Here is a 24,229-nt window from a genome sequence, read left to right as displayed (position 1 = left end):
TCCTGGAAGTCTGCGTTTTTCTCTTAATATTTCAAGAAGCATAGTAGACAGAAGTGCCTCAAACAGACACATCTCACAAACTTTACAGACGTGTGGTTTTTCGGTTTTTGCTTCCATTCACTATAAGGAGTGTATCGGGAATGTAAACGATCACGCTTACCGATTTGAGAGGTTATACAACCAGCAATAACCTTAAAAACAGGAATGTTTGATGTCATTCTTGGATGTACTTAATAAATGTGTTTATAATGACTAAACACTTGTTTCAAACACAAGATTGCAGACGCTGGCTCCTTTAGCACACAAGCGTCATGTTCAGGCCCTGAATCATAGAGAAGAGAGCAGAGATATTAAAATACATAATTGTGCATATATATTTATCCCCGAGTGAGCATCATAACACTCAGGTCAACTGGCTAGCAACAAACATGCTGCTGAATGATAAGTGGCTAATAATACATGTTCAGCATGAGGGTAAAGGGCCTGCAAAATCCTGTACTCGCAACAAAACCCCCAGACTAAGTTGGTTTTGGAGGTCATTGTCACCATGAGAACTGGCTTAACCCTGTATTGTGACTATCCTCCACCAACCTCGTCCCTACCGCTTTAGAACATAGACGTGCCCATAACACAGTCAGTGCTAACAACACAGCAAAAGATATTGCCTACAAATAACTGGCCAATAGCAACCCCAAAGCTGACCAAAGTAGGGGCCGCAGCCACGCCCCAACCACTGCTTGATATATCTTCACAAAAGTAATAAACAAGGAAGAGAATGGCTGATTCAGAGATAGGGCTTGTTTACCCCATTACAGTCAAAGAGCAAGAGTTTAGAGCAGACGACTCACACAAGACAAGTGCTTTTTTGTGTGTGTGTTTGTGTGTGTGTGTGTGTGTGTGTGCGCGCATGTGTGTGCGCGTGTGTGTGTGTGCGCGTGTGTGTATGTGTTTGTGTGCGTGTGCGTGCTTGTGTGTGTGTGTGCATGTGTGTGTTTTAGGAGTTCTAAGATAGTGGCTAGGCTAAGTAGAGATGTAGTCATCTCTAAATAGTCATCTCTAAATAACAGGAGGTATTGTTTTCCCTTTGCGCGTTCTGAAGCGGTTCAAAAATAACCCCTTAACAAGTTCTAGAAACCTGGGTGTGTGTTCTGCATCCGCACAAAAATAACCAGCTCTGAAAATTTTAATGATCTGATTTACTGTCATTTTAGTTTTCAGTATAACATGTATGCACCTTAAATCTCAACAATTTAATTAAGGTTTTATAGACCATGTCTACATGTGCTGTAGCACCCCACAGGCTTCTAAGGGTAGTTGCTGCTGGGATGTGTTCACTGGGTAAATTCCACACATATGGTACACCAGTAAAAGTGTTTTTCACAATATTTTGAGCTCATATCTTACTTTAAGTTGCCACTGCCTTTGTAATTGCTGAGCTGTGCTGTGAATGGATGTCTTAAATTCATTTGAGCATAACAAGTTCTTCTGAATTTCCAAGGCTGAATAACGTCAAGGCTTACGCTTCCAAATTCTTTTCTCATCCATCTTCTCCTGCCTGCTAATCTACTGTTCTTCTCAATCAAACTAATACAATGTCAATATTTACACATTTTGTCCCCATAATAATTGACGAACGTTAACCACCCTTAACATGGAATGCAGCATAGCTGTTTGGAGTCAACATGGCATGTGACTCCAGTCTTTTCAGTGGAGTGGCAGAAAGCTGAAGAAATATCTTGATTGAGGGTCATGAATGCAGTGTAGGGGCTTACCAAAGACAAACACTTGAACCTCTACCAACATGTCTTGGCATTGACTTTGTCAGAGTACATGAATAGCAACCAGGTGGGAACCTACTCACACTCCCCCTTCTCCCTCACTATCTTGCTCTTTAGTTCTCATCTGCATTCCTCCCTCGTTCTAGGAGTTTCTACACACACACACACACACACACACAGACCCCCAGCTACCTTCAGACACAACCAAAACACCCTTCCAAGCCTCGGAAGCCTTCTCCACCCATCACCTAAGGCCCACTTCACCCAGAGCTCTATTTGGTATGTAAGTGATCTGATGAGTGAGGAGGGCCAGTCAGTGCTAAGGCACCGCCCTAATCTGGGGTGACTCTGCGTCGACGCCACACGCTCAGACGCCGTCCCCATTCCACAGGGCAATGGAAGGGGCGCATGTTCACTAGCCTGTTTATGACAACATCAATTGCTAATAGAACTCAGGTCATTGGAAGGCATGATTTAATGGTGTGAAAACCACTGCTTTTATCCCAGGCGGTCTAAAGCTTACTTCTACTTTGCAAATAACCAAGAGGTATAATGTAGAATACAACATTGTTATTTGCATTTTATAGCACCTCTCTCCAACTCAAGGTCGCTTTTACAAATATTGCTGCTTCTTCTTTTTTTTTTTACACACTCGCATCCCTGATGAGAAGCGGCAGCCAATTTGCACACAGCGTACTCTCGATCAGAACCCACAGCCCCCTGGGGGACTGCACTGGGTGGAAAGGGGAGGAGACGAAGACCAGGACAGAGCACCATCCATCACATTAAACATATATACACACACACAGGACAATTTAGAGTATCCAATCATCCTAACCTCCAAGTTTTTGGACTGTGGGAGGAAACCAGAGACCCCAGAGGAAACCCACACAAACAGAACATGAAAACTACACCCAGATAAGGACTCGAACCCAAGACCCTAGTGCTGAGAGGAAAACGTGCTAGCCACCAGTATAGAATAGAACAGAATATTATTCTATTATTCTATACTATTTTCTATACGAAAATTATTGTAATTCCGGGTGACCTTATTTCCCGTCTTGGTCCTCATAAACTGCGAAGTTTCAAGTTGTGTAAATAAAGGTGTTTGTGTCCTTTTGTAGGTAAATGCCACACAGGACACATGCATAGCACACAGCAGGTGGTCCATTATTTAAATTTCAAATGAGGAGTGAAGAATTAAAATAGACTGGAAAAGGGTTACATGAACTATTGTCTCGTACAGACCTGGTTAGATATAGAGAAAGATCAACTAAGACTAACACAGTTAGAGAAGCCAGGAGAGGCAACCAAATAATAACTGCCAGCGTATGCACCATGTTGTCACATCAAAAGCATCAGGTACAAAAGGTGTGAAGTAAAGACAGATGGACACACAAATGGTTAGAGAATATATTATATTATAGAAAATTTATTAGACTGAATCAAGGTTATTAATATCTTTGCTCGAAGTATATCAGCCCCTGACGTGACACCATGGTGAGGGATCTCAGTCACTGAAATCAGATTTTTCATTGTCAGGGGAGGTGGTCCACTGTGCACTAGCGTCCATGGTACCCCTACATCAATCTTCCCCCTACAGTGGCTCAAGGCTGAAGTATACGCAGAAGAAGTTGGCTGGCCAGTGTGAAGGCAGCAGTTGAAAGTCACAGCAATATAACAGAGCCGTGTCAAGGAAGAGCATGACTAAGACTATGGAGAGGGGATGTGAAGAGACAGGAAGACCACTGAATTTGCTGTGTGGGTGGGGGGTTGGTGGGCTAAGAGTTTTATAAAGAGGTAGGTCTTTTTATAAAGAGGTAGGTCCTCACTGGATATGCAGTATGAGAGTATTGCTGTGTAAATATTGCAACATGCCTGCAATTTTGAAATGTTATCATGGAATAAACTTTTTTTGGTTTATTTTTGATAAGCATATCCATATTAAACTTGGTCAGAAGAGGAATTTATCTAACTAAAGGAAAGGTTGAGTATTTTCCAACCCATAACTATTTTCATACAAGCTCTCTTTCTCTCTCGCTTGCTCTCTCTCTCCCTCTCTCTCTGTGTGGCACAGTAAGAATACTTTAAGATGGTAAGATTCTCTATCCATCTTTCTTCAGTAGGAGGGTTTAGACAAAGGCTAAAATCAACGACAATGAGTGAGCAATGACAAACACTGAGATACACAGCTGAAAAGCTGTGAATCTGTACTGTCTAAGACAACCACCGGCACCTTTCCCACACATAATCACAAGACATTGCAGCATACAAACAGAGAACTACAGTAGGGGTTACAAATCTCTTTAACCAGAGTACACTGCCATTTGAGGATAAATTTGAGTAAAAATGTATTTTTCTGCCATTTGAAAAGTCTGCCTGTATTCTTTTTAAGATTTTTGTTCTGTTAATAATAATGTTCAATATATAAGACACATGGGTAATTTCTATATATAAACATGTGATGGTAGTTGTTGGTTGTCCATGCTGGTCTATGTGCTCCCACTGGACAATCATTAAAGCTGAGCATGTACAAGTGGGAGTTGACCTTTTTCACCAACAGGAGCCCTTGTGGCATTGGCAGACCAGTGAGGTTTTTGATAATTGTGCTATGGTGAAGTCATGTTGCCCTCCGCCTTTAACATGTTCAATGGACCATTTTGCACAGTTAACCAGTTTGGTTTTTTTGGCTAAAGGAAATACCTTCCCATGTTGTGGTTCTCACTAAAGAACACAGCACAAAACCAGTAAACTATAAAACATAAACTGATGTATATGGAGTATTTGGTGGGAGCAATATTGGGTAATCAATCAAATGGAGCCCTGAGTAGAATGCTTATTATTGTTCCATTGATGCAATATATACCAGAAAGGAAACATATTTGGGATGTGAATGATGTGGTTGAAGGGATGTTCAAAGAACTTTTTTTCAAGTGCATACCAAGTCTTTAATTTATTTCAGGTAAGAGGAAGGAAAAAACCTAAAATTGTATAAAGGGGAAGAAACTCAGAGAACTCAGGTATGGAAGTCTGGATCGCTTCTGATCTGTACTAGATGGCTGAAGACCCAGGAGTGGTGTAAAAGTGACCGTGCCAGGGCAAGTCACCAGACTATATGCCTGGCTTGTGCCTGGCGTCAAGATAAAGAAATGGGCCTCAGTAATATCCGTTCATATTCAGTTTTCAACAGCTCTGGTGCGCTTAATGATCTCAAAACACATTTCAGCACAACATAAAATTGCGTACATTTGAACTGCAATACATACATCTTTAATCTTTTTCAATCTGCAAAATTAATAAGCCTGTTATCTGCTGATTAAAATTACATTAAAAAACACAATACACTTAAATGCACATAAATAGTCAATTCTAACATATTCTCAGTGTTTCAAAATTTGTTCTGGATCACCAGGCCCATTTTATTGAGATATATATATTGAGAACATTTACACTGTTAATTTACTGTATATGGAGTTTGGCTTTAAAGAAACATCCTGTTCAAGTCTGTAAACAAAGCGCTTATTTATAAACGCAGAGAGCTTCTGCTCACCAACAGTATGCACATCATTGTAAACATTAGGCATGCCAGACAACCACCTCCATCGTTACAGCAACAGGAACACAGCAGTCATGTTGAGCTGTCCTAGCCAACATACAAACACAGATACCATGGATATTTCTGTGGGAAAACTCTCTCTAAGAATCCTTGGTAGACAACTTCTAAAGCTGTTTTCTTTCCTCCAGGAGTTAGCGTCTCATTTATAGTACATTGTTGTCTATTTGTTAAATGATGTTATCCCCTAAACCTCATCTCATACAGTACACTACAAATAAGGCTAGGTTTCTACCTATGCTATGATAGCAACTGGATGTTGAGAGGTTATTATTAATTATTAATTGAGTCATAAAGAACTTAACTGAGTCATAAAAAACTGAGAAGAACGTGCCAGAATCACGAGGAGAAAATAAACAGAACCAGAGACAATCTGGAGACAATGAGCATGTCCAGAGCCTGATAGTAACTCAAAGCCACAGATCATCTACCTAAAGTCCATTACTCATTTTGCTCTGAAGCAATATTGGTGAGTACATGAAAGAGAGGCATAAAACAGGACAGGAGCATGATGAACAGATAGAAGAATGGTACTCCACTAGATGTGATCAGCTGTAGGGAACAGCTGTGCATCCATTCTGCAGGCTGACCTGAACTTAAACCTGCCCCAAGTGGAATTAGAAATAGCCATTCGACTCTCTGCAGAACACGAGGGAGAATATAATGGCAGGAAGGGTTTGCAGGAATCAAAGCTACTCAGAATGAGGGCTTATCAGAAAATCTCACAGCCTAAAATGGCAAAAAAAAAATTTAATTGTGAGATTTCACTTAACCTCTTCATCTTCCTGGTGACTATTCACATTTATCAATACTCTGAGAGAAATTACTGCTTCAGAAATTAGTAAAAATGCATGATGAGGGTTAGATAAATCTTCTTGCACTGACTTACAGTCCTCTCTATCTCACTCCGGTCCATGACATCATCTTCAAGGCATGATTTTAAGACAACTACAGCCATTTCTGTTTCATTTGCCCAGAAGGACACTTGGGAACAGGTGAGCATGACAGGTACAGCCATTGTGTTATTTACAGCTCTGTAAAGTGGCTTAAAGATCAGAGAGTGGTCTACTTCCAAAGCAGAATTAAAGAAAGCGCCAAGGGAGAAAGAGAAAAAGAGAAAGGCCTCTTTTCAGGAAATCATGTACAAGAAGCTATTGCTGTCTTAGCAGGTGGTAGAAAGAGGCCAGGAGAAAAGGGGAAAGCAGTGGAATTAAAAGCAGTCTCTGGAGGGTGTGAACAGATCAGCAGTGGGTTAAGGGGGCATCAGGTAACTGGTGCTCTGCCTACTTTCTCTTTCCTTTAAGAGGTGGGGGTGTGAGATAGAGGAGGGGATGTGCAGGTGTGCTTCAGTTGATTGGCTGAAGGTTGCAGACTAAGCTGAGGCCTGCCCCTGTCACGCATCTCGGAATGCCATCACAAAAATGCCATCGCAGGAATTTCTATCTGCAGGGTCTGAACTCTGCAGGGGGAAAGATGCCTTACAGAACTCACTCCAGCCCAAAAGCTCTGCTCCGAACAAAAGGCAGACAAAGCAAGTGCTTCAATTTTATAGAGTTCACTAAAACTATAACCTCAACTAAAGTTTTGGAGCCCAGCAGAAAACCTTACTGTGCAACCTTGGAGCTTGAAGGATAGTAATTAAATTTGGTATCTTTGTTGAATGCAAGTATATATGTATTATTAATAGGGTTTTTTTTTCACTTATCATAACGTATGTTTGTATATCATCAATTATTGCAGTGTGCTATGTTTAAAAATGCAACTTCCGGCAAATTATTATTATTATTATTATTATTATTATTATTAATAATAATAATAACAATAATAATAATCATAATAATAATAGTTGCATTTATATAGCACCTTTCTTAAACTCAAGGACACTTTACAAATATTGCTTTTTTACACACTCACACACCTGAAATGTCAAACATGTCATCTGAAAAAAATACAATTTTAAGAAAAACAAATGTAACCCAGATAAAAGATTGTAACCCAGATGACAAATTATAATTTCAAGCAATTTTCCTGTATTTTACTAGTTGTAGTCATTTTCTGGCATTTTTAATACTTATTGTTATTTGCTGGAATTTTTAAGACATGCTGCCATACTTTACACGAAAATATTCAAGAAATATGAATTTTTCTACATCTCCTATTAGAGTAACGTAGTATAATAAATGTTTTAATTTAAACCCAAATACCATTATGACTATTTTCTACACAAGTAGCAAGTAGACTATTTATAGGAGGAAAGCCAAGTAAATAAATATCTGAGGCCCATCAAAAGAGAAAGGATTCAGGGCTCCAATCAAAAGCACTAAGTTTGGGAGAGTCAGAGAGATTTGGTCTCTAAATAAATCTTGTTCTTGCAATGCAGAAACTGGATGACTGACACATTAATAGCCCAGTTTGGTTTTGCTGTAAAATTTTTTTTATATATATATATATGATATCAACTAAGGAAGCATGTCTACAGTTTCCATTTTTATAATGTAATTTGTCACAATATTTCATTCTTAATATGCTGTTTTAGACACGGTTTAAATAAATAAATCCCAGGCTCCTTCCAAATGGCGTAAAATGCGTGTGACTAATTGTACTGACTAATACAATGGAAAGACCCATGGAAGGCATGTCCCAACCCACCCCAGTGCTAACTTGCTAAATGGACTTGCATGTTATCATAGCTAAGGTGAGAAGGTTACATCACTGCATTCAGAAGTAGGTTCACCAAAGCTCCCTCTCCACTGAGAGCTGCACATGCAAGCACCAGCGGGCCGCAGAGCTCAAGAACTAGGCAGTAATAGGCAGGTGAGCACACACTTCAGCAGACATACGCAGGAAAAACCAGCTCAGGGATCAAGTGGCAAGACAGGGGCAACAGAGTGGAGGGGGCAGGGGTAAAGGAAAATGAAAAAACAGAGGAATTGTCAATGACAGGGCAACATGTTACTACATGTTGCTGCGAAATGTTCAAATGTAGATGTCAAGCTTTTTTCCATTTCTAAAGGACAAAAAAAATCAATGTACTGCCAATCCCTTTGCCACAGAATCTAAGGCAACTCTTCCTTCTATAGGTGCAGTAATAATTAATAAATATTTAATCGGAGGAAGACCAAAGAGATGAGAAATAATAAAGGATGATAAGAGCAGGAGCACGGGACTGGAGCTGAAGCTGGGAGAAGGAAAAGCAGGCACGTATTCACTCGAACAGGGTCATCACTGGCTAGTACTCGATCCCTTTCTAAAGCCCCGTAACCCTCCGCAAGCCCCTTTCTCTCCTATCGTGACCTCTCTGACCTCACCTCCCCAGCATATTTCCCTCTGAGGCCACCAGCACGTTCTTAGTGGAGACCTACAATATCACAATCAACAACTGGAGAATGACACGTATGAGGCTTGAATTCTCCCTTCTTAAAATGTACCTTTTTTCCCCCCTCAGGATTACTCTGTTCTGTCTTTCTCTTTTATCCTATTCTGAGGTCCTTCAAAAAAGATTTGTGATGAATCAATTGGTGAAAATGTTAGACTTCTATCACTGCTAATTTCTTTTTCTTTCTCTCCAAAGAGAGGGAGCAGAGAGAGACAGAGAGAGAAAGTGAGTGTGTGTGTCTGGGGGTAGCTAAAAACTTTCTAAAGTAAACCTATTTGTCTTGGTGGTCAGGTAAGATTTATGGCCATGTACAAATTACATCAGTACGCCGTTAGCAGTCTGGTTGGACTTCCATGTGAATCATTTAAAAAAAACAACCCTGGTTAAGACTGTGGTTTTTACTGTATCTACTTAATTAAAATTAACAGATCAAGGAGGCATCTCCACAAAAGGAAGAAAGGGCATACGTAATTATTTTGTGTTTGTGCTATATGCACTCTAAGGTCTTCAGTATTTCAATGAAAGATATTCAACTATGATATCAGGCCCATCGATATGTGTGTCTCTCATTACAGAGAGAGAAGGAGAAATGACAGAGGCAGAGCTAAAGACATATCTAGAAAAATAGCACAAGTGGCAACTTTAACCAAAAGTAAAGACGAGAGGGTGGGGTAGCTAACTGGGAAGGTAGAGAATTAAATTCATTGTAGTTCTTTGCATTGTTCAGCTGAGCCAAAAACTAAAGTAGACTGCTTGTAGGACGATATTTCATTTAGGAGTCAGGGCCCAGTCACCGCTTTGTCAGAAAGCTGAAGAAAGGCCCATTTATCAGAGCTGACAGCCTGATATCTTTAACCACTCAATCACACAAGTTAGCTGGAGGGCCATAAAGGTTATCTCCTCCCTCCCCAGGGTGTAAGAAATTTTGGTTAAGGGGTGGAATGTAGAATAGCCTCAAACTGAATCTGCAGCGTCAGGGCAAAGATATATTCAGTCAAAGAGCAGCACCAACAAATCAAAGAGCCATCTCAGAGCCTTGACTTGACCTACAGGAATGTTCTAGAGAGTGGCACCTGAAGCAAAAGAGAAATCTCTTGCCATGTCCTGCTGGGCATGGGGAGGTGAGGCTACAGAGATAAAACCTCTCCGGATAAACAATCACATGATAACCTTCACCTGCATTGTTCTGAGAAAGTGCTGGCAAAGTTTAGGAAAGTACTAGAAGCAGGTGTACAGAGATAAGTGTTCGTCCACTTGCTCTTGTTTAGGGATTCAATTATCAGTGTAACCTCCCTCAGTCATGGCTTTCTCACGAAAGCACTCACTCACACGGCTCACAACCCCAGGTGTGTGTGTGTGTGTGGTTTATGCTAAAGATAAGGCCAAGGTTAGAAAATCAAATCACTAAACAATGCCATCAAATCACTAAACAATGCCATCTTCACCTCAAATCTTCACCTCAAATCTTTATATATATATATATATATATATATATATATATATATATATATATATATATATATATATATATACACACACACACACACACACACACACACACACACATACACAGTGGTGTGAAAAAGTGTTTGCCCCCTTCCTGATATCTTTTTTTTTTGCATTTGTCACACTTAAATGTTTCAGATCATCAAACAAATGTAAATATTAGACAAAGATAACACAAGTAAACACAAAATGCAGTTTTTTAATGATGCTTTTTATTATTAAGGGGAAAAAAATCCAAACCTACATGACCCTGTGTGAAAAAGTGATTGACCCTCCCCATTAAAACATAAATTAACTGTGGTTTATTACATCTTTGGAAAGCTGAGTTCAATTTCTCTAGCCACACCCAGGCCTGATTACTGCCACACCTGCTCTCAATCAAGAAATCACTTAAATAGAACCTGCCCGACAAAGTGAAGTAGACCAAAAGATTCTCAAAAGCTAGACACCATTTTGTGATCCAAAGAAATTCAGGAACAAATAAGATACACTGCAATTCAGAACTATCAGTCTGGAAAAGGTTATAAAGCCATTTATAAAGCTTTGGGACTCCAGCGAACCACAATGAGAGCCATTATTCAGAAATGGCAAAAACATCAAACAGTGGTGAACCTTCCCAGGAGTGGCTGGCCGACCAAAATTCTCCCAAGAGTGCAGCGACGGCTCATCCAAGAGGTCACAAAACACCCCACAACAACATCCAAAGAACTGCAGGCCTCACTTGCCTCAGTTAAGGCCAGTGTTCATGACTCCACCATAAGAAAGAGGCTGGGCAAAAATGGCCTGCATGGCAGAGTTCCAAGACGAAAACCACTGCGAGCAAAAAGAACATAAAGGCTTGTCTCAGTTTTGCCAGAAAACATCTTGATGATCCCCAAGACCTTTGGGAAAATACTCTGTGGACTGACAAGAAAAAAGTTGAACTTTTTGGAAGGTGTATGTCCCATTACATCTGGCATAAAAGTAACACAGCATTTCAGAAAAGGAACATCATACCAACAGTAAAATATGGTGGTGGTAGTGTGATGGTCTGGGGCTGTTTTGCTGCTTCAGGACCTGGAAGATTTGCTGTGAATGGAACCATGAATTCTGCTGTCTACCAAAAAATCCTGAAGGAAAATGTCCAGCCATCTGTTCGTGACCTCAAGCGCACTTGGGTTCTGCAGAAGGACAATGATCCAAAACACACCAGCAAGTCCACCTCTGAATGGCTTAAGAAAAACAAAATGAAGACTTTGAAGTGGCCTAGCCAAAGTCCTGACCTGAATCCGATTGAGATGTGTGGCATGACCTTAAAAAGGCGGTTCATGCTCGAAAGCCCTCCAATGTGGCCGAATTACAACAATTCTGCAAAGATGAGTGGGCCAAAATTCCTCCACAGTGCTGTAAAAGATTAATTGCCAGTTATCGCAAATGCTTGATTGCAGTTGTTGCTGCTAAGGGTGACCTAACCAGTTATTAGGTTTAGGGGGCAATCACTTTTTCACGAAGGACCATGTAGGTTTGGATTTTCTTTTCCCTTAATAACAAAAACATTCATTTAAAAACTGCATTTTGTGTTTACTTGTGTTATCTTTGTCTAATATTAAAATTTGTTTGATGATCTGAAACATTTAAATGTGAAAAACATACCAAAAAAAAAGATATCAGGAAGGGGGCAAACACTTTTTCACACCACTGTGTATGTATGTATGTGTATACATATAAATGTGTGTGTGTGAGAGGAAAGAGAGAACAGTGGAAGACAGAGAGGAGATAAATAAGATATGGTGACATTTTCTGTCGTGTTTAGCAATGTCATAGAAAAAGAAGTAAATGTGTGTACTTTACCATTGTGAATATTATGTGTCTATTTTATCATTATGAAGAAACAAAGCCTGCAACAGGCTCCAGAACCTTCTACATTTATACAACCTAAACTGTAATACTCTGATACCCAAAACCCAGCAAGTCATTCTAAACAGGTCTAATCTGATTTTAAGCTTATTCTGCATACCAAACTGCTCTGTTAACAATTCTACCTCTTAATTCTCCCTTGACCTATTAAAGCATTAACACAAGCACTCAGCCTAACCACTGGCATTGCTTGGCTCCCCAGTCTGAAACATGAGACCATTAACCCTGTCACCCTGTGACCACACTGATAAGCTCTTCACATCACGCAGCAGAGACCCCTTATGCTCCTCTATAAGAACATCAGCATTACATCAACATGCATTTTAGAATTTGACCTATGCTTTGGAAAGTGACTTCTGAGATCATATCCTAATGACGTATCAGGATCAGTCTGAAGACAATAGCATTTTACTGTTAGCGCTGGACTTTCAGTAAGCCCTGAAAACCTGCAGGTCTTACGTGGTTAAAAATAGAGATGTCCCAACAGAGAGATTTTGTTTTATTTAACATGAGATTGTCCAAATTATCTGACCATTGCATAACTGTGATTTAAAAAACTCTTAGGCAAATAATCATAATGATATAATAATGATAAAATGAAGAACATTTGTAGATAACAGTATAAGTTTCATTGCCGGCAGCTAAGCACAATCAAGTAAATTGGTGTGCTCTACCTACATAATCTATTACATATTCATAAGAAGGAGGGTTAAATTAGGGCATGTTATTACAATAACAAATTATCTGAATGTAACTGCAAATTACCGCAAGACAGTCAATAAAGCAGTTTCACACAGCTAACCAGTAAAGTGGTTGTCAGGATATTTTCAAACTGTTTTTACTGCTTTATCAATAGCTTTATACTCAAATCTCTACAGGCTATGCAAGGACAAATCAGTAAAAGATAAAGACAACTTCAGAAAATTAACACACAACACAACATTTCAAAAGTGTGGTAACGGTCACAGATGGTCAGTAATAACAAAATACGAAAATTTCATATAATTAAAAAGGAAATTGAAAGATTTGTTTGAGATAACTACTAACTTAAAATGTGAGCTTATGCTATTGGCCTAGGAAACGTGCTGCGCGCTCATAAACCCATTAGCGTGATATCTTAATAAATGCCACAAACTACTTTGAAACAAATACCGTACATGTTAGTCCAGTAAATGGATAATGTGTTTATTTTGTATATTTTGTATTCGGAGACGTAATTAGCGCTGGTGCGGAAAGCAGCACACATATATTATTTATTATTAATTATTATTTTTATCACAGTAAGATAAGATTGTTTTCCGCGAGAAACAATAAATCGGACATATGTTTCTGCTGATAATAACCATAGCGCACTTACCCCATGCGTAAATTCCACCGACAAGATAATGCCAAGTACACAAATCCTGCAAATAAAAGAAACAACTCTAGGTGGATCTATTGATCAACAGCGATAAGACTATACTTGCCAGTAGACAGCTGCCTAGGCTATATCAACAGGTTAAGCAAAAAGCAAACTTAATAAAGCCTAATTCTAGTATCTAGTAATATAAAGTATATTATATACATATAAATCACTGCTTCCTTACCAAAACTTCATTGTTCAAAGTTCAAAGATAACTCCGGTTGTTGTCTGTTGCGTTCTCTTCACTTTACTACGAGCCACCGCAAAGGCTTTCAAATCTCGACGCTGGAGAATCCACTAAGTGGTTCATCCACTTCGAGTGTGACGGAGCTTGGGAAAAAGAGGAGAGAAAGTGTTAGTATATAACCGTAAAGCTACCATTGTTGCATTTGCAGTTGATTAGGCTACAGTGGTTGTGACTTTGAGAATCAGAAAAAGTTTAACTCACGGAGCTTCAGTGGCGATAACACACTCCGCACTCCTCTCGGTTCCCCGCAGCGTATGAGTCCGTATGAGAGGCGGAGCTTAGAACAGTGGCTCGCACGAAGCTCATGCATAGGTAGTGCACAACTTATGATATTCTGAGCGCAAAAGTTGGAGTAGAAATGCACACAAAATAATTTTTAAAACAATTTTTAAACACAGATAACCCAACTTTTTTTTCTTCTGTCAAACAATGGAAAGAGAAAAGGTAAGATAAGTGATTAGTTACTGATGTTTAACTATGATGTTTTTATACTGTATTGTTTATTAACATGTCAGGAATGATGTAGTGAGGTTTGAGAGTAGTTTTCTTATTACTGTGTTGAAATAATAGCCAGTTTATGCATGTCCTCTATAGTGGATAATCTTGATGTCTTTCATTTTAATAAAAGAAACAACTCTAGGTGGATCTATTGATCAACAGCGATAAGACTATACCTGCCAGTAGACAGCTGCCTAGGCTATACTGACAGGTTAAGCAAAAAGCAAACTTAATAAAGCCTAATTCTAATATCTAGTAATAGAAGACAGGACAAAAGCAGAGGAGATTTTGTACAGAATAATAGCGGGAGATTCAGATTTATCGGATGAGGAAAATGCTGAGGATGAGTTTGGACCTGCTGATGAAGAAGTAGAGAACTCTGAAGAAGAGACAGGAGGCTCATCAGACGAGCTAACAGGCACAGGTGAACACGACACCCGCTGTCCTCTGTGGTCAAGGACTAGTAAGTATCTTCTCGTTGTCTCCAGGGTAACCATACATGATGCTATCCATAGTAAAATACACCATATGCTACATTGTTGTTATTAATTGCTGCAACGTATTTTAAATGGTAAATAACAACTACATTTCATTGTGATCAAAGTGGTTAGAGATAAAATAGTTACTTGGGTTATTTACCAACATATTTAGGAATTTTTTCATCCCTATAGATTCAGTCCTGTCCTACCTATGCCATCTGGTTACCAAGATGATCCTACAACCCGTGCAAACTGGAGTCTGGTTGAGTACTTTTCCCAGTACATTGATAGCAACATCTTTAAAAACATGGCAACGTTCACAAATTAAAGGGAACTCCAAGTTAGAGGAGTGTCTCTGAATACCACAAAATTAAGGTGTTCTTTGGTGTTCTTTGGAATATCAGTTCACATGGCCTGCCTTGGTTACCCAAGAATCAAGATGTTTTGGTCCCAAAAAACAAAAATGCCAATAATTAGCAATAATTAGGCCATTGTCCAATCAGGCAATTTGTTCCAGGCAAGCCGTACCCTACTGGTTTGAAGCTATTTGTCTTTGTTTCTCCAGATGGTTTGATGCTAGACTTTGAAATGTACCAGGAGAAAAATACATTTGCTGACAAAAAATCAGGCATTGGGGCAGCAGCAGTCCTACATATGGTTGAATCTGTGCTCACAGGAAGTCAGCTGTTCTTCAACCGATATATAAAATCATATAAATATGATTTTTGTTTAACTGAAATATGTCAATACAGAATGTGAAAAGTTTACTATGCACCTGATTTAAAATCACCTGTATAGCTGGAATGTCAAAAAATACAGAAAAAAACTTTTTTCCCATTAAAATTATCCTGACATCCTCTACAGTGGACATGCTGTTAAATTAAGAATAAAATTAATTTTGAAAAACTGAATTGTAAATTGTTTGTCTTATTCTTAAGAGACAGAAAAGTATAGCAAGTGCTTTTGGGGGACTAGTCTGTTGATAGGCGGAGTGATTCAAAGTAGTGCGGCCAGCAGGTTAAGGGGTAGAGGAAAAAGTTAAGGTTGCAGTATGCTAGTGAACGGTCCTATCGCTAGACAGCGTAGAGACTTGAGAAGAGTCTGCCTTTTTACTTTTAAAAACAACAATTCACGTAACAGTAAAGTTAGCAGAGGAATATGAGAAGTTACATATGTGCCCATAGTCATAGCTGTCAATGTTAAGAGGGCAGATTCTTTAAAAATGAATAAAAAGTTTAAGAGTCTGATCAACCTCGTCGTGGTGCTGGTGTTAATTACTCTGTGCATAGGGGTACAGGAATCTGAGTCTGCGGTAAGTATACGCACATTTGTTTTTTAGGATATTTGTAATTAGTTGTATCCTAAGTTTTGCTATTATCATATAATTGCACTATATATTCTGCGAATCGCTACCCGAAGCATGCGTCTAGGCTGAAGTTAATATATAAGGGTTGTTAGCCTACTTTATCTAGTGGAAGAGTTTATTTTCTTGAGATCTTGAAATAAGTATAAATTAATTCGCCTTTACAGTGTATTATTGTATTTTGTTTGCATTGTTTCAGACAAGTAACTTGTGTTTTTGACATGTTGTTGGACAAGAACCGCAGGGAGACGTATTTGCGTTTACTTTGTTCGGTTGACCGCAATTTCCCGCAGAAGCACATTTTTCTTAAGTCTGTACGGCAGGGGGTGACTTGTGGAAACATGCCGGCTGAACCTTGTTTCTAATTTAATTGAAAATAAAACATGAACTTCAGTTTGTATCTCGGTTAGTATAGTGTTGTATTAAATTATTTTTACATTTTTAAATGATGAAATGCAGTATATTTTGTCTCCTTTGAATATACCTTGTTGATACATGTTAGAAAATTTCTTATCCTATAACTACCATTTCCGTATGCTTAATATTTACATGTTGCATTGAAAAGATTACATCGACATTGATTTGTTGAATTAATTCGCGCGCATGGCTTTAACCTACAGCAATAATATGACCTATTATAACATCATCATATAATCTGGATCCACCTGATGTGATTGGGAACACTACAACTCACTAAATGGTAAATCCGCGCGTGGTATTCTGACAGATTATGGATCACCAGATGAACCTTTTTCATCCATAAATCCAAGAAAACTAATATACTGCCAGAAGTCACTGGTGATGGAAAAGAAAATGCCAAAGTCTCTCCATCAATGTTTTCATTAACTCACAAAATTAATTAAATAACGAGATTATCCTACTTTTTCCTTTCATTTTTATGATGTGCTAGTGGTGGTGTAATGAAGTACTTCACGTGATCTAGAGAATGTCAGGCTAGCCAACAGCAGTAGTGACAGGAGAGGATCTGTAGGGCTCTATCACCAGAGGCTTTGATCAGTATTTAGTAGTGGTTGGGGACAGCTTTATTCAAGTGACAAGCATGACCTCACCTTCAAAGGCGACGTGTCTTACATACCTACACTCCCCAGTGGGCATTGTGGCGGACCTGTACCAACAGTGACTCAGAATGTAATCTGGACATCTCATGTCACTGATTGGCTGCTGGAATGCACCAAATTTCCTTTTTGGAATCCGAGACCTCTTTTACAGGTTCTCAGGGACCCGCCCCTTCTTGCACTCTTTGAGCCTAGATTGTAAAGGGTTGGGTATGGCTCCTGTCAGCTCTACAGAGAGGAGTTAACCACCTATGGGGAGAGTTAGGTAGGCGCATAGTCACTCCCTTCCCCCCCCAGCAGGAGGAGGGCAGGTCGAATGAAGGACCCTCAATTCAGACACAGTCTATTGTTCATGCGTGGAAAGGGCATGCATACGATCCCCATTCTGAGGGCATGTGGGCATGATGTTTGGAAACATCAAGGGATCATGGAAACAGAGTGGAATGCCATGCCTGTTTCAGACTTTGGGCTTCTTGAGGTTTTCTGCAGCCAGAGGGGACTCCTCTGCTCAGCAAGTGGATCAAGTTAGAAGACTGTCCTATGGGAAATGAGGATACGGTTATGTCTGCATTTCATACACTGGGGAGTACGGATGTGTTAAGCAGTTAACATCCTCTTCAGAGATTTAATAGCTTAAATGAAGGCTTTTGTAGCCAAAGCAATTTATGAACATTGTACCATTTCAGTGCATGAACATGGGGCTATCACAACTTTCTGGCAATGTTCTTTTTCAGCTGTTCAGAAAAAGTCATGAAATCAATGTAAGCAGAGACTTTGTCACTGTTAATCTGTTTTATGCTCAAGGGCTCACAGGTATACCCCACAGTAAAGAAATCTGCCCCCTCCCCCCCCACCTTATTTTCAAAGATATTTCATTCAGCCAAGTGTGGAATGCCTGCTTATGATTCCAGTTTACTGCTTCCATGAGACTATGCCCTCTAGTGGGCGCTACGTTGGTCTCTGTATGACCCAGAATTCCACTTATCGAGAGAAAGAAAGCTTCCTTACATAACTTTGGTTGGGCAGAACAGAAAACTGCTTTTCCATGCCTCTGTTTCTCTCTAAATTCATATACATATAATGTTTAGAATTGGAATATAAGCAGTTTTAAAATAAAAAATAATAATAAATGAGACAAATGTACTTTAAAGTAGGAACAAATGTGTAGTTAGAAACAGAAATCTTTACTTGTCAGGTGATGGAGTTTGACTGTAATGTACACCATGGGGTTCTCCTTTGAACCTGTCACACATGAAGAAATCTGGAATCTCATCTTGGTATTGTGTGTGTTTGTGTGTGTGTATTTGCACAGGTGCGTACATTGAAATGATTACATTTTGAATGCTGTTGTGGATCTGTGTGATTGAGTGCCTCTGTGTGAGCAGAGTCTTATGTGTGCTTGATGCCCCAAAAGCTCAGTCCTGGTGGAATGCCTCTGTCCTTGGTTGCAGTCCCAACATCAGCCATCTGCAGCGTAGCCACAACATTCAGGTTGACAGTATCAACCCAGAGCAGCCAGACATACCTGGAGACACTCCCTACAGTGGGGGGCAGTGTAGGGGTGGGCTGGGCAGACAGGCAGCCCGGGGTGGTTCTTTCTCCCAGCCTGACTCTCTCCTTTTCTTTCTCTCTCTATATCTCTCAACCTCTCACTTACGCTGCCTGTCTGTATTTCTTTCTTTCTTTCTCTGTTCTGCTCTCACTCTCACCTGGAGGGCAGCAAATTCCAGTGTTATCTCACCTGGTGCAAGGAGGGTCTGATTGCCTTGCAGGGAGCATCTTTCAAAATAGTCCTCCAAACTGGTGTTTTTCTCCCTGGCATATTCCATGTTGAGTCAGCTTTCTAAGACCAGAATCCACACTGATGATTTTAATTGGCGGGTTGTTTTAAGAAAGATGGGTCCTGTTGAATCTTACCTGAGTGAGACTGGTTTCCTTTGCCCGAGTCTTGGCCCTGACCTTACTCATTTGTTCTGCTAATCCCTCAGTTTTGCTGGAATGTTTTTATGGGTGTGTGGTGTGTACGATACAGTGCAGTCCCTCGCTGTAAAAGCAGTTTGTAAAAGCTTAGAGCATCTTGCTTAGGGCTCACCTGCCCTGTGTTTTAGACTAAAATGATTGCTGTGTTCAGCCAGAGACCCTGATAAGCTGCAAACCCTTATGCACTCAGCCATGTAAGATACTTACCCTGGCACAATCACACACACACATACATGTTCAATTACAAATATATGTATGTGCATGTACAAACGCATGGTTATATACACTTAAATATTCACATATTTACTCTTAACTTTTTTCATTAATGTTTTATTCAAATGGTTAAGTCTGTTTAATTCCTAGTCTATCCATTTTGTGCCTCCATTGCAGTAGAGATAACACACATATAACTTTTAATAATTTGTATGACTGTGTTTGTGGATAGTCATAGCAGCAACAAGTAATGGAAAATGATGGGATTGAATCCAATTTAATGTTTGTGTGTATTGGGGGGTGGTCTGCTCTTACGGTGTGGCGTGAATGGCCGGCAAATGCCACTTAATCTAAGCAGTTGTAAAAGTGCTCTTTACAGCCTTTAGCGTTCAGCTGATTCTTCCTATCTTCCTCTCTCACTTAGCCTCTAACTCTCTCTCACTCTATCTGATGTTCATTTGGTCATTCTTCCTAAGTATGGTTTAGAAGTAAACTGATGAACTGGGTGTTTGAGAGTGGGTGGGGTTTTTTTTGTGTCACACACATACATCTTGTTTGGCCTCCAGATTAAGAGGTCATCAGACTGTGTATGTGGAATGTGAAGGGAGGAAGGCCAAAGACTCTCACTCTATCGTTGAACGAAGAGCTCACGCTTTCTTTCTTCCTTATACCTGGAAAACTGAATTTCAAACCAGTAGTCACGTCTGTTTTCCTCTCCTCTCCTGTCCTCTGGGCTGAGGTGGTTGCCGGGAAAGGGGATCTCCCCGCTGAGTCAAAGTCAAAGTCAGCTTGTCATTCAGACTATAGAACAAGTAGTGCACAGCTGAACTAGATGCCTTTCTCCAAACTCCGATGTGCAAATATACAATATACATAAAGGTAAATGCACGAGACAAGACATATTAGTCAGCATAGACAAGACAAGACATAGTATAAATAGTTGAGCCCAATCTCTTCATCTCAGTCTAAGGAAGGAGCTGTACTGTTTCTGTGGACCATCTGAGTATATGCATGAGATGAGTGAGTAAGAGAGGGGGGGAGAGAGGGAGGGAGGAAGAGGAAGATTTCAGTGTTCCTTCAGACATAATTCTCTGCAATAATCTCCTGGATTTCTCTCTAGACACAACCCTGTCCTAAATTTACTAGATGGGTTGTTCATACACTTTAGTAATAGGTTTTTTTTTTTGGTGGCATATGGGAATCTGTCACCTGGAGGTATTTACATTATTCTTTTTGAGCACAGTCAGAAGAAAACTATATGTTGATAAACACATAAATGTGTGCACACATACATGAAGGCGGGGTGACTCGGATGAGTCCATATAGCTGTTCCATAAACAGGCCTGTCTCTGCCTGATGCAGGCTGTTGTTTCTATCTCAGGATCTCTTTGTGTTTACCCTCCACACCAAGCACATTCCCATCTCATGCCTCTAGCTCAGGAAATTTGTTCACTCAATGTTTTATAGTCCTCTTAACCAATGTTTATGGAGACTTTCATGTACTTCCTAGCATCACTTTGTGCTGTACTTCAAACGCTCCCAGATGTGTACTTTATTACAGCCACTTCTTCTCTGTCTCCCGGTGTGCAGCTGGCGATGGTGAAAGTGAATCCCTGCACTTCCCCCAGTGTTGGAGCTCCGTGAAAGAGCCGTTACACCGTGGTTTTAGTACGAAGCCCAGTGTCACGTGGTTCACACGCACAGGGATGTTGTGACTTGTGCAGGTGCAGCTCTGGGCTTCAAGATGAGACCTTCCCCCACCCTGCAGTCTTGTCCCTTCAGGCGCAGTTTAGAGTGTAGTGGGCAGCAGGTTGAAGATACAGTGTCTAGCTGACTCCACTCCAAATCAAATGCTCATTCAAACCTTGACCAGACGGTCCATGACTTTAACAACCATCTTGACCCATCTTGACACAACTGTGGACCCAGACGGCCAGGCTGGGGGAGCCAGTGGCTCAGAGTGGGCACTCATGACATCCAGGCCAGGGGAGGGCGCGATGGTGGAACATGCTTCTACCCATTTTTATGAGTAATCCCACTTGTGCTTCTTTTCTGTTGGATGTTCTTCTCATTTCTCTCTAAAATCATGTGTGAATTGTTTTTCTTATGCTGCGCAAGGTATTTAGGGATTGAGGTGAGGAACCGTGTCTCGTATGCAGAGGTCTGCAGTAAAGAGCAGAGATCGACTTCACCCGGCACTCAGAGAGGTGCGGCAGGGAGAGCAGCTGGCTTGTAGCAACATGGGCCAGGCAGACGGGCATGGATCAACACATCCACGCGCCTGCGCTGCTGTCTCACTGCTGCACTCGGCTGACCGGAGGGCAGGCATGGTGGGCTTTGCTTGACGCGCGGACTGTGCTGGGGTCAGGCCTGGTGATGGACATGTGGGTCCATACAGAGACTGTGATCAGAGATTGGCCATAGTGAACTAACTAATATAGTGAACAAACAGATGTCGGGGAGGCGGATGGGCAGATGAACGAGAGTCAGTGTGAGTGAGTTCGAGGCTTGACCTTGATCTAGATGTCTGAGGCTTCTCTCCTGTTCCTGGATGTGGGGAGAAACCTGCAGGAACAGAAATATGAGAGAGCGTGCTTTCTCTCTCTCTCTATTTCTGTCTCTTGCTCTCTCCCCTTTCCAGAGTTGATTCTTTTTTATTTTGATTCTTTTAGCGCTTGCATAATTAAGCACATTTCTTCTCTCTTTCACTGTAAATTGTTCTTAATCCCTTCCTGAAGCCACAGTGTGTTTTACCAGCCTTCCCCCTCCCTGTAATAGCAAACACAAACCTTCAAGTATGTTTTGTTGTGTCTAGCCATTCTCAGTGTATCTGAAGGGCTTTGTAAATTGCACACCTAGCAGTTTTACCGTCTCACGGGGACATGTTCAGTCCTTGCCTGTTTCCATGTGAAATGAGAATAGCATCTTGTTCATGTCCTTTGTCTTGCCTGTGTCTTATGTGTATATTTTATGTGAATACACACTGAAACGTACTCTACCGTGCTCTCGCTGTGTGGTGTGAATGATGATCTTACAGTACAATTCTGTATTCTGCTTGCTCTTTGATTTCAAATGGTCAGTGTCTACTTGGAATAGACAATACTGTTGTATAGGTGCAGCAACAAGGATGAGGAGGCAGTTTTTCTACACTTTGTCTTTCAATTACTTACACTTTATTATAATACATTTATTATAATGATTACATCTATAGCAGAACCTCAGTGGGTGCCATGGGTACTGTGCTCCTATGGCCAACTATACAGGGAAGCCTCCAGAAAACAGTATTTGTAAAACCACAATTTATCAATTTTTTGTTTAATAAATGTTATACACAATTTCTGACCGTCATTTTAATTTCTACTTTTGCTTTTTAAAAGTACAAACAGCTGCAAACCCACATCACTGTCACTTTTTACAAAGAAGTACAGTTTTTACAGTGTGATTGCTCAGGTATGTACTGTAATTTACTGCCTCAAGCTCTCCCTGGGGTTTTACCAACTCTTCCCATTTCTTGTTTTCCTCACTCCTCACTCTTTCTTTCTCTCTTCCTTTCTTTCTTTGTCACTCGCTCCCTCTTTTCCACTCGTGCTCTTTCTCTTTCTCTCTCTCCATGTCCCTCATCTGTTTCTGCTATTAGAGGTAGTTATGAAGGGCTCCCCATATGCATGTGGGCTGTAAAGGTCCCGCTGATCTAGATGGTCCCTGTCTCCCTAAAAGGAGAGGGAAATGTTTACCCCATTAAGTGTAAACTTTGGAGATGGACACCATTACTGGAGCATGAATTAGTGCCTAGAAGCACATCTGCGCATAAACTTAGACTTTCCAGTTTATGTAGTGGGTTTCAGTGTAACTGGAGTTGATCGTAGAACATTATTGACGCTTTGGAAAGTCTCTGCCAGTTAGGAGACCTGAGCCCACTGGTTTGAGTCAAGCACTGGTGCTTCCCTGCTGGGCTCATATTGTCCACCTGCTGGTGCTTGATGCCTACCAAGCTGATGTCCAGCTGTGTTTAATTGTCCACGGGACTCCAGAGTCCTGGATTGCTGCTATCTGAGGATGATTTGTGTGTTTCTGCGTGTGTATGTGAGTGTGGTTGCGTGTAAGCGAGTCTCTGTTCGTGTCTCTGGTTGTGTGTGTGTGTGTGTGTGTGTGTGTGTGTGCGCGTGCCTGCCCGTGCGCACATGAGGGACTATGAGGGCCGTGCAGGAGGGCTTTACACTGAGATTGGTAACTGACAGCGCTACCTCAGACCTCTAGCCTTCTTGTCTCGGTTGGAGTCGTAGGTCCAGGAGAGTTGTGGGTGAAGGAGATTCCATGTACTCACGATGTCCCAGCAGCCGGCACCTTTTCCACTGCGCTCTGGCATCTGAGACATTCCAGCACTGCGCCTCCTCCTCTCCTGAAACAACACAGGAAATTTCAGACATGTGTTTGTGGACAACAACCGAAAAGGAAAGGAAACAATATAATAGCATTATGCTGGATGCACGTTGCCATGGACATGCATTTAAATGAAAAAGCCTGATAGGGCAATAAAGAATTGAAAAGGCATTCAAATAAATACTAAAGACATATCCTAAGAGGTGTTAATTAATTTGAGCACTGCAAGTGGCTTTGTGATAAGACTTCCAACATGCACAGATGATAACATCGGATAGCTCACAGCACTGGAGGTGCCAGTTTATGCCTATGTACCACTCAATCTGCAGTCAGATAACTTTAGATTTTCTGGTTCAAATCTAGGCATTAAAACTGATATCAGAGTGCAGCAATATTTAAATGTAGCTCATGTGGTTACTATA

General features: G+C 40.6%; 2 protein-coding genes across 2 annotated transcripts in view; one reads left to right on the top strand and one right to left on the bottom strand.

The window, feature by feature from the left end:
- Positions 1–14,114, bottom strand: part of col4a6 (collagen, type IV, alpha 6) — an 86,726-nt gene extending 72,612 nt beyond the window's left edge. Inside the window, exons 1-3 of the mRNA XM_027008733.3 lie at positions 14,020–14,114; positions 13,756–13,901; positions 13,527–13,572 (exon numbers count right to left, since the gene is read on the bottom strand). Of these exons, the coding sequence (XP_026864534.2) occupies positions 13,527–13,572; positions 13,756–13,766 (57 nt within the window). The 5' untranslated portion in view covers positions 13,767–13,901; positions 14,020–14,114. The remainder of the gene's footprint in view (positions 1–13,526; positions 13,573–13,755; positions 13,902–14,019) is intronic.
- A 1,746-nt stretch (positions 14,115–15,860) lies between these two features.
- col4a5 (collagen, type IV, alpha 5 (Alport syndrome)) overlaps positions 15,861–24,229 on the top strand; it is a 44,827-nt gene continuing 36,458 nt past the window's right edge. Inside the window, exon 1 of the mRNA XM_027008736.3 lies at positions 15,861–16,107. Within this exon, the coding sequence (XP_026864537.2) occupies positions 16,018–16,107 (90 nt within the window). The 5' untranslated portion in view covers positions 15,861–16,017. The remainder of the gene's footprint in view (positions 16,108–24,229) is intronic.

This window comes from Electrophorus electricus, chromosome 13 (assembly GCF_041902795.1).
Source record: "Electrophorus electricus isolate QZ-2024a chromosome 13, ASM4190279v1, whole genome shotgun sequence".
Classification (NCBI taxonomy): domain Eukaryota; kingdom Metazoa; phylum Chordata; class Actinopteri; order Gymnotiformes; family Gymnotidae; genus Electrophorus; species Electrophorus electricus.
This window is presented reverse-complemented; position numbering and strand designations above follow the sequence as displayed.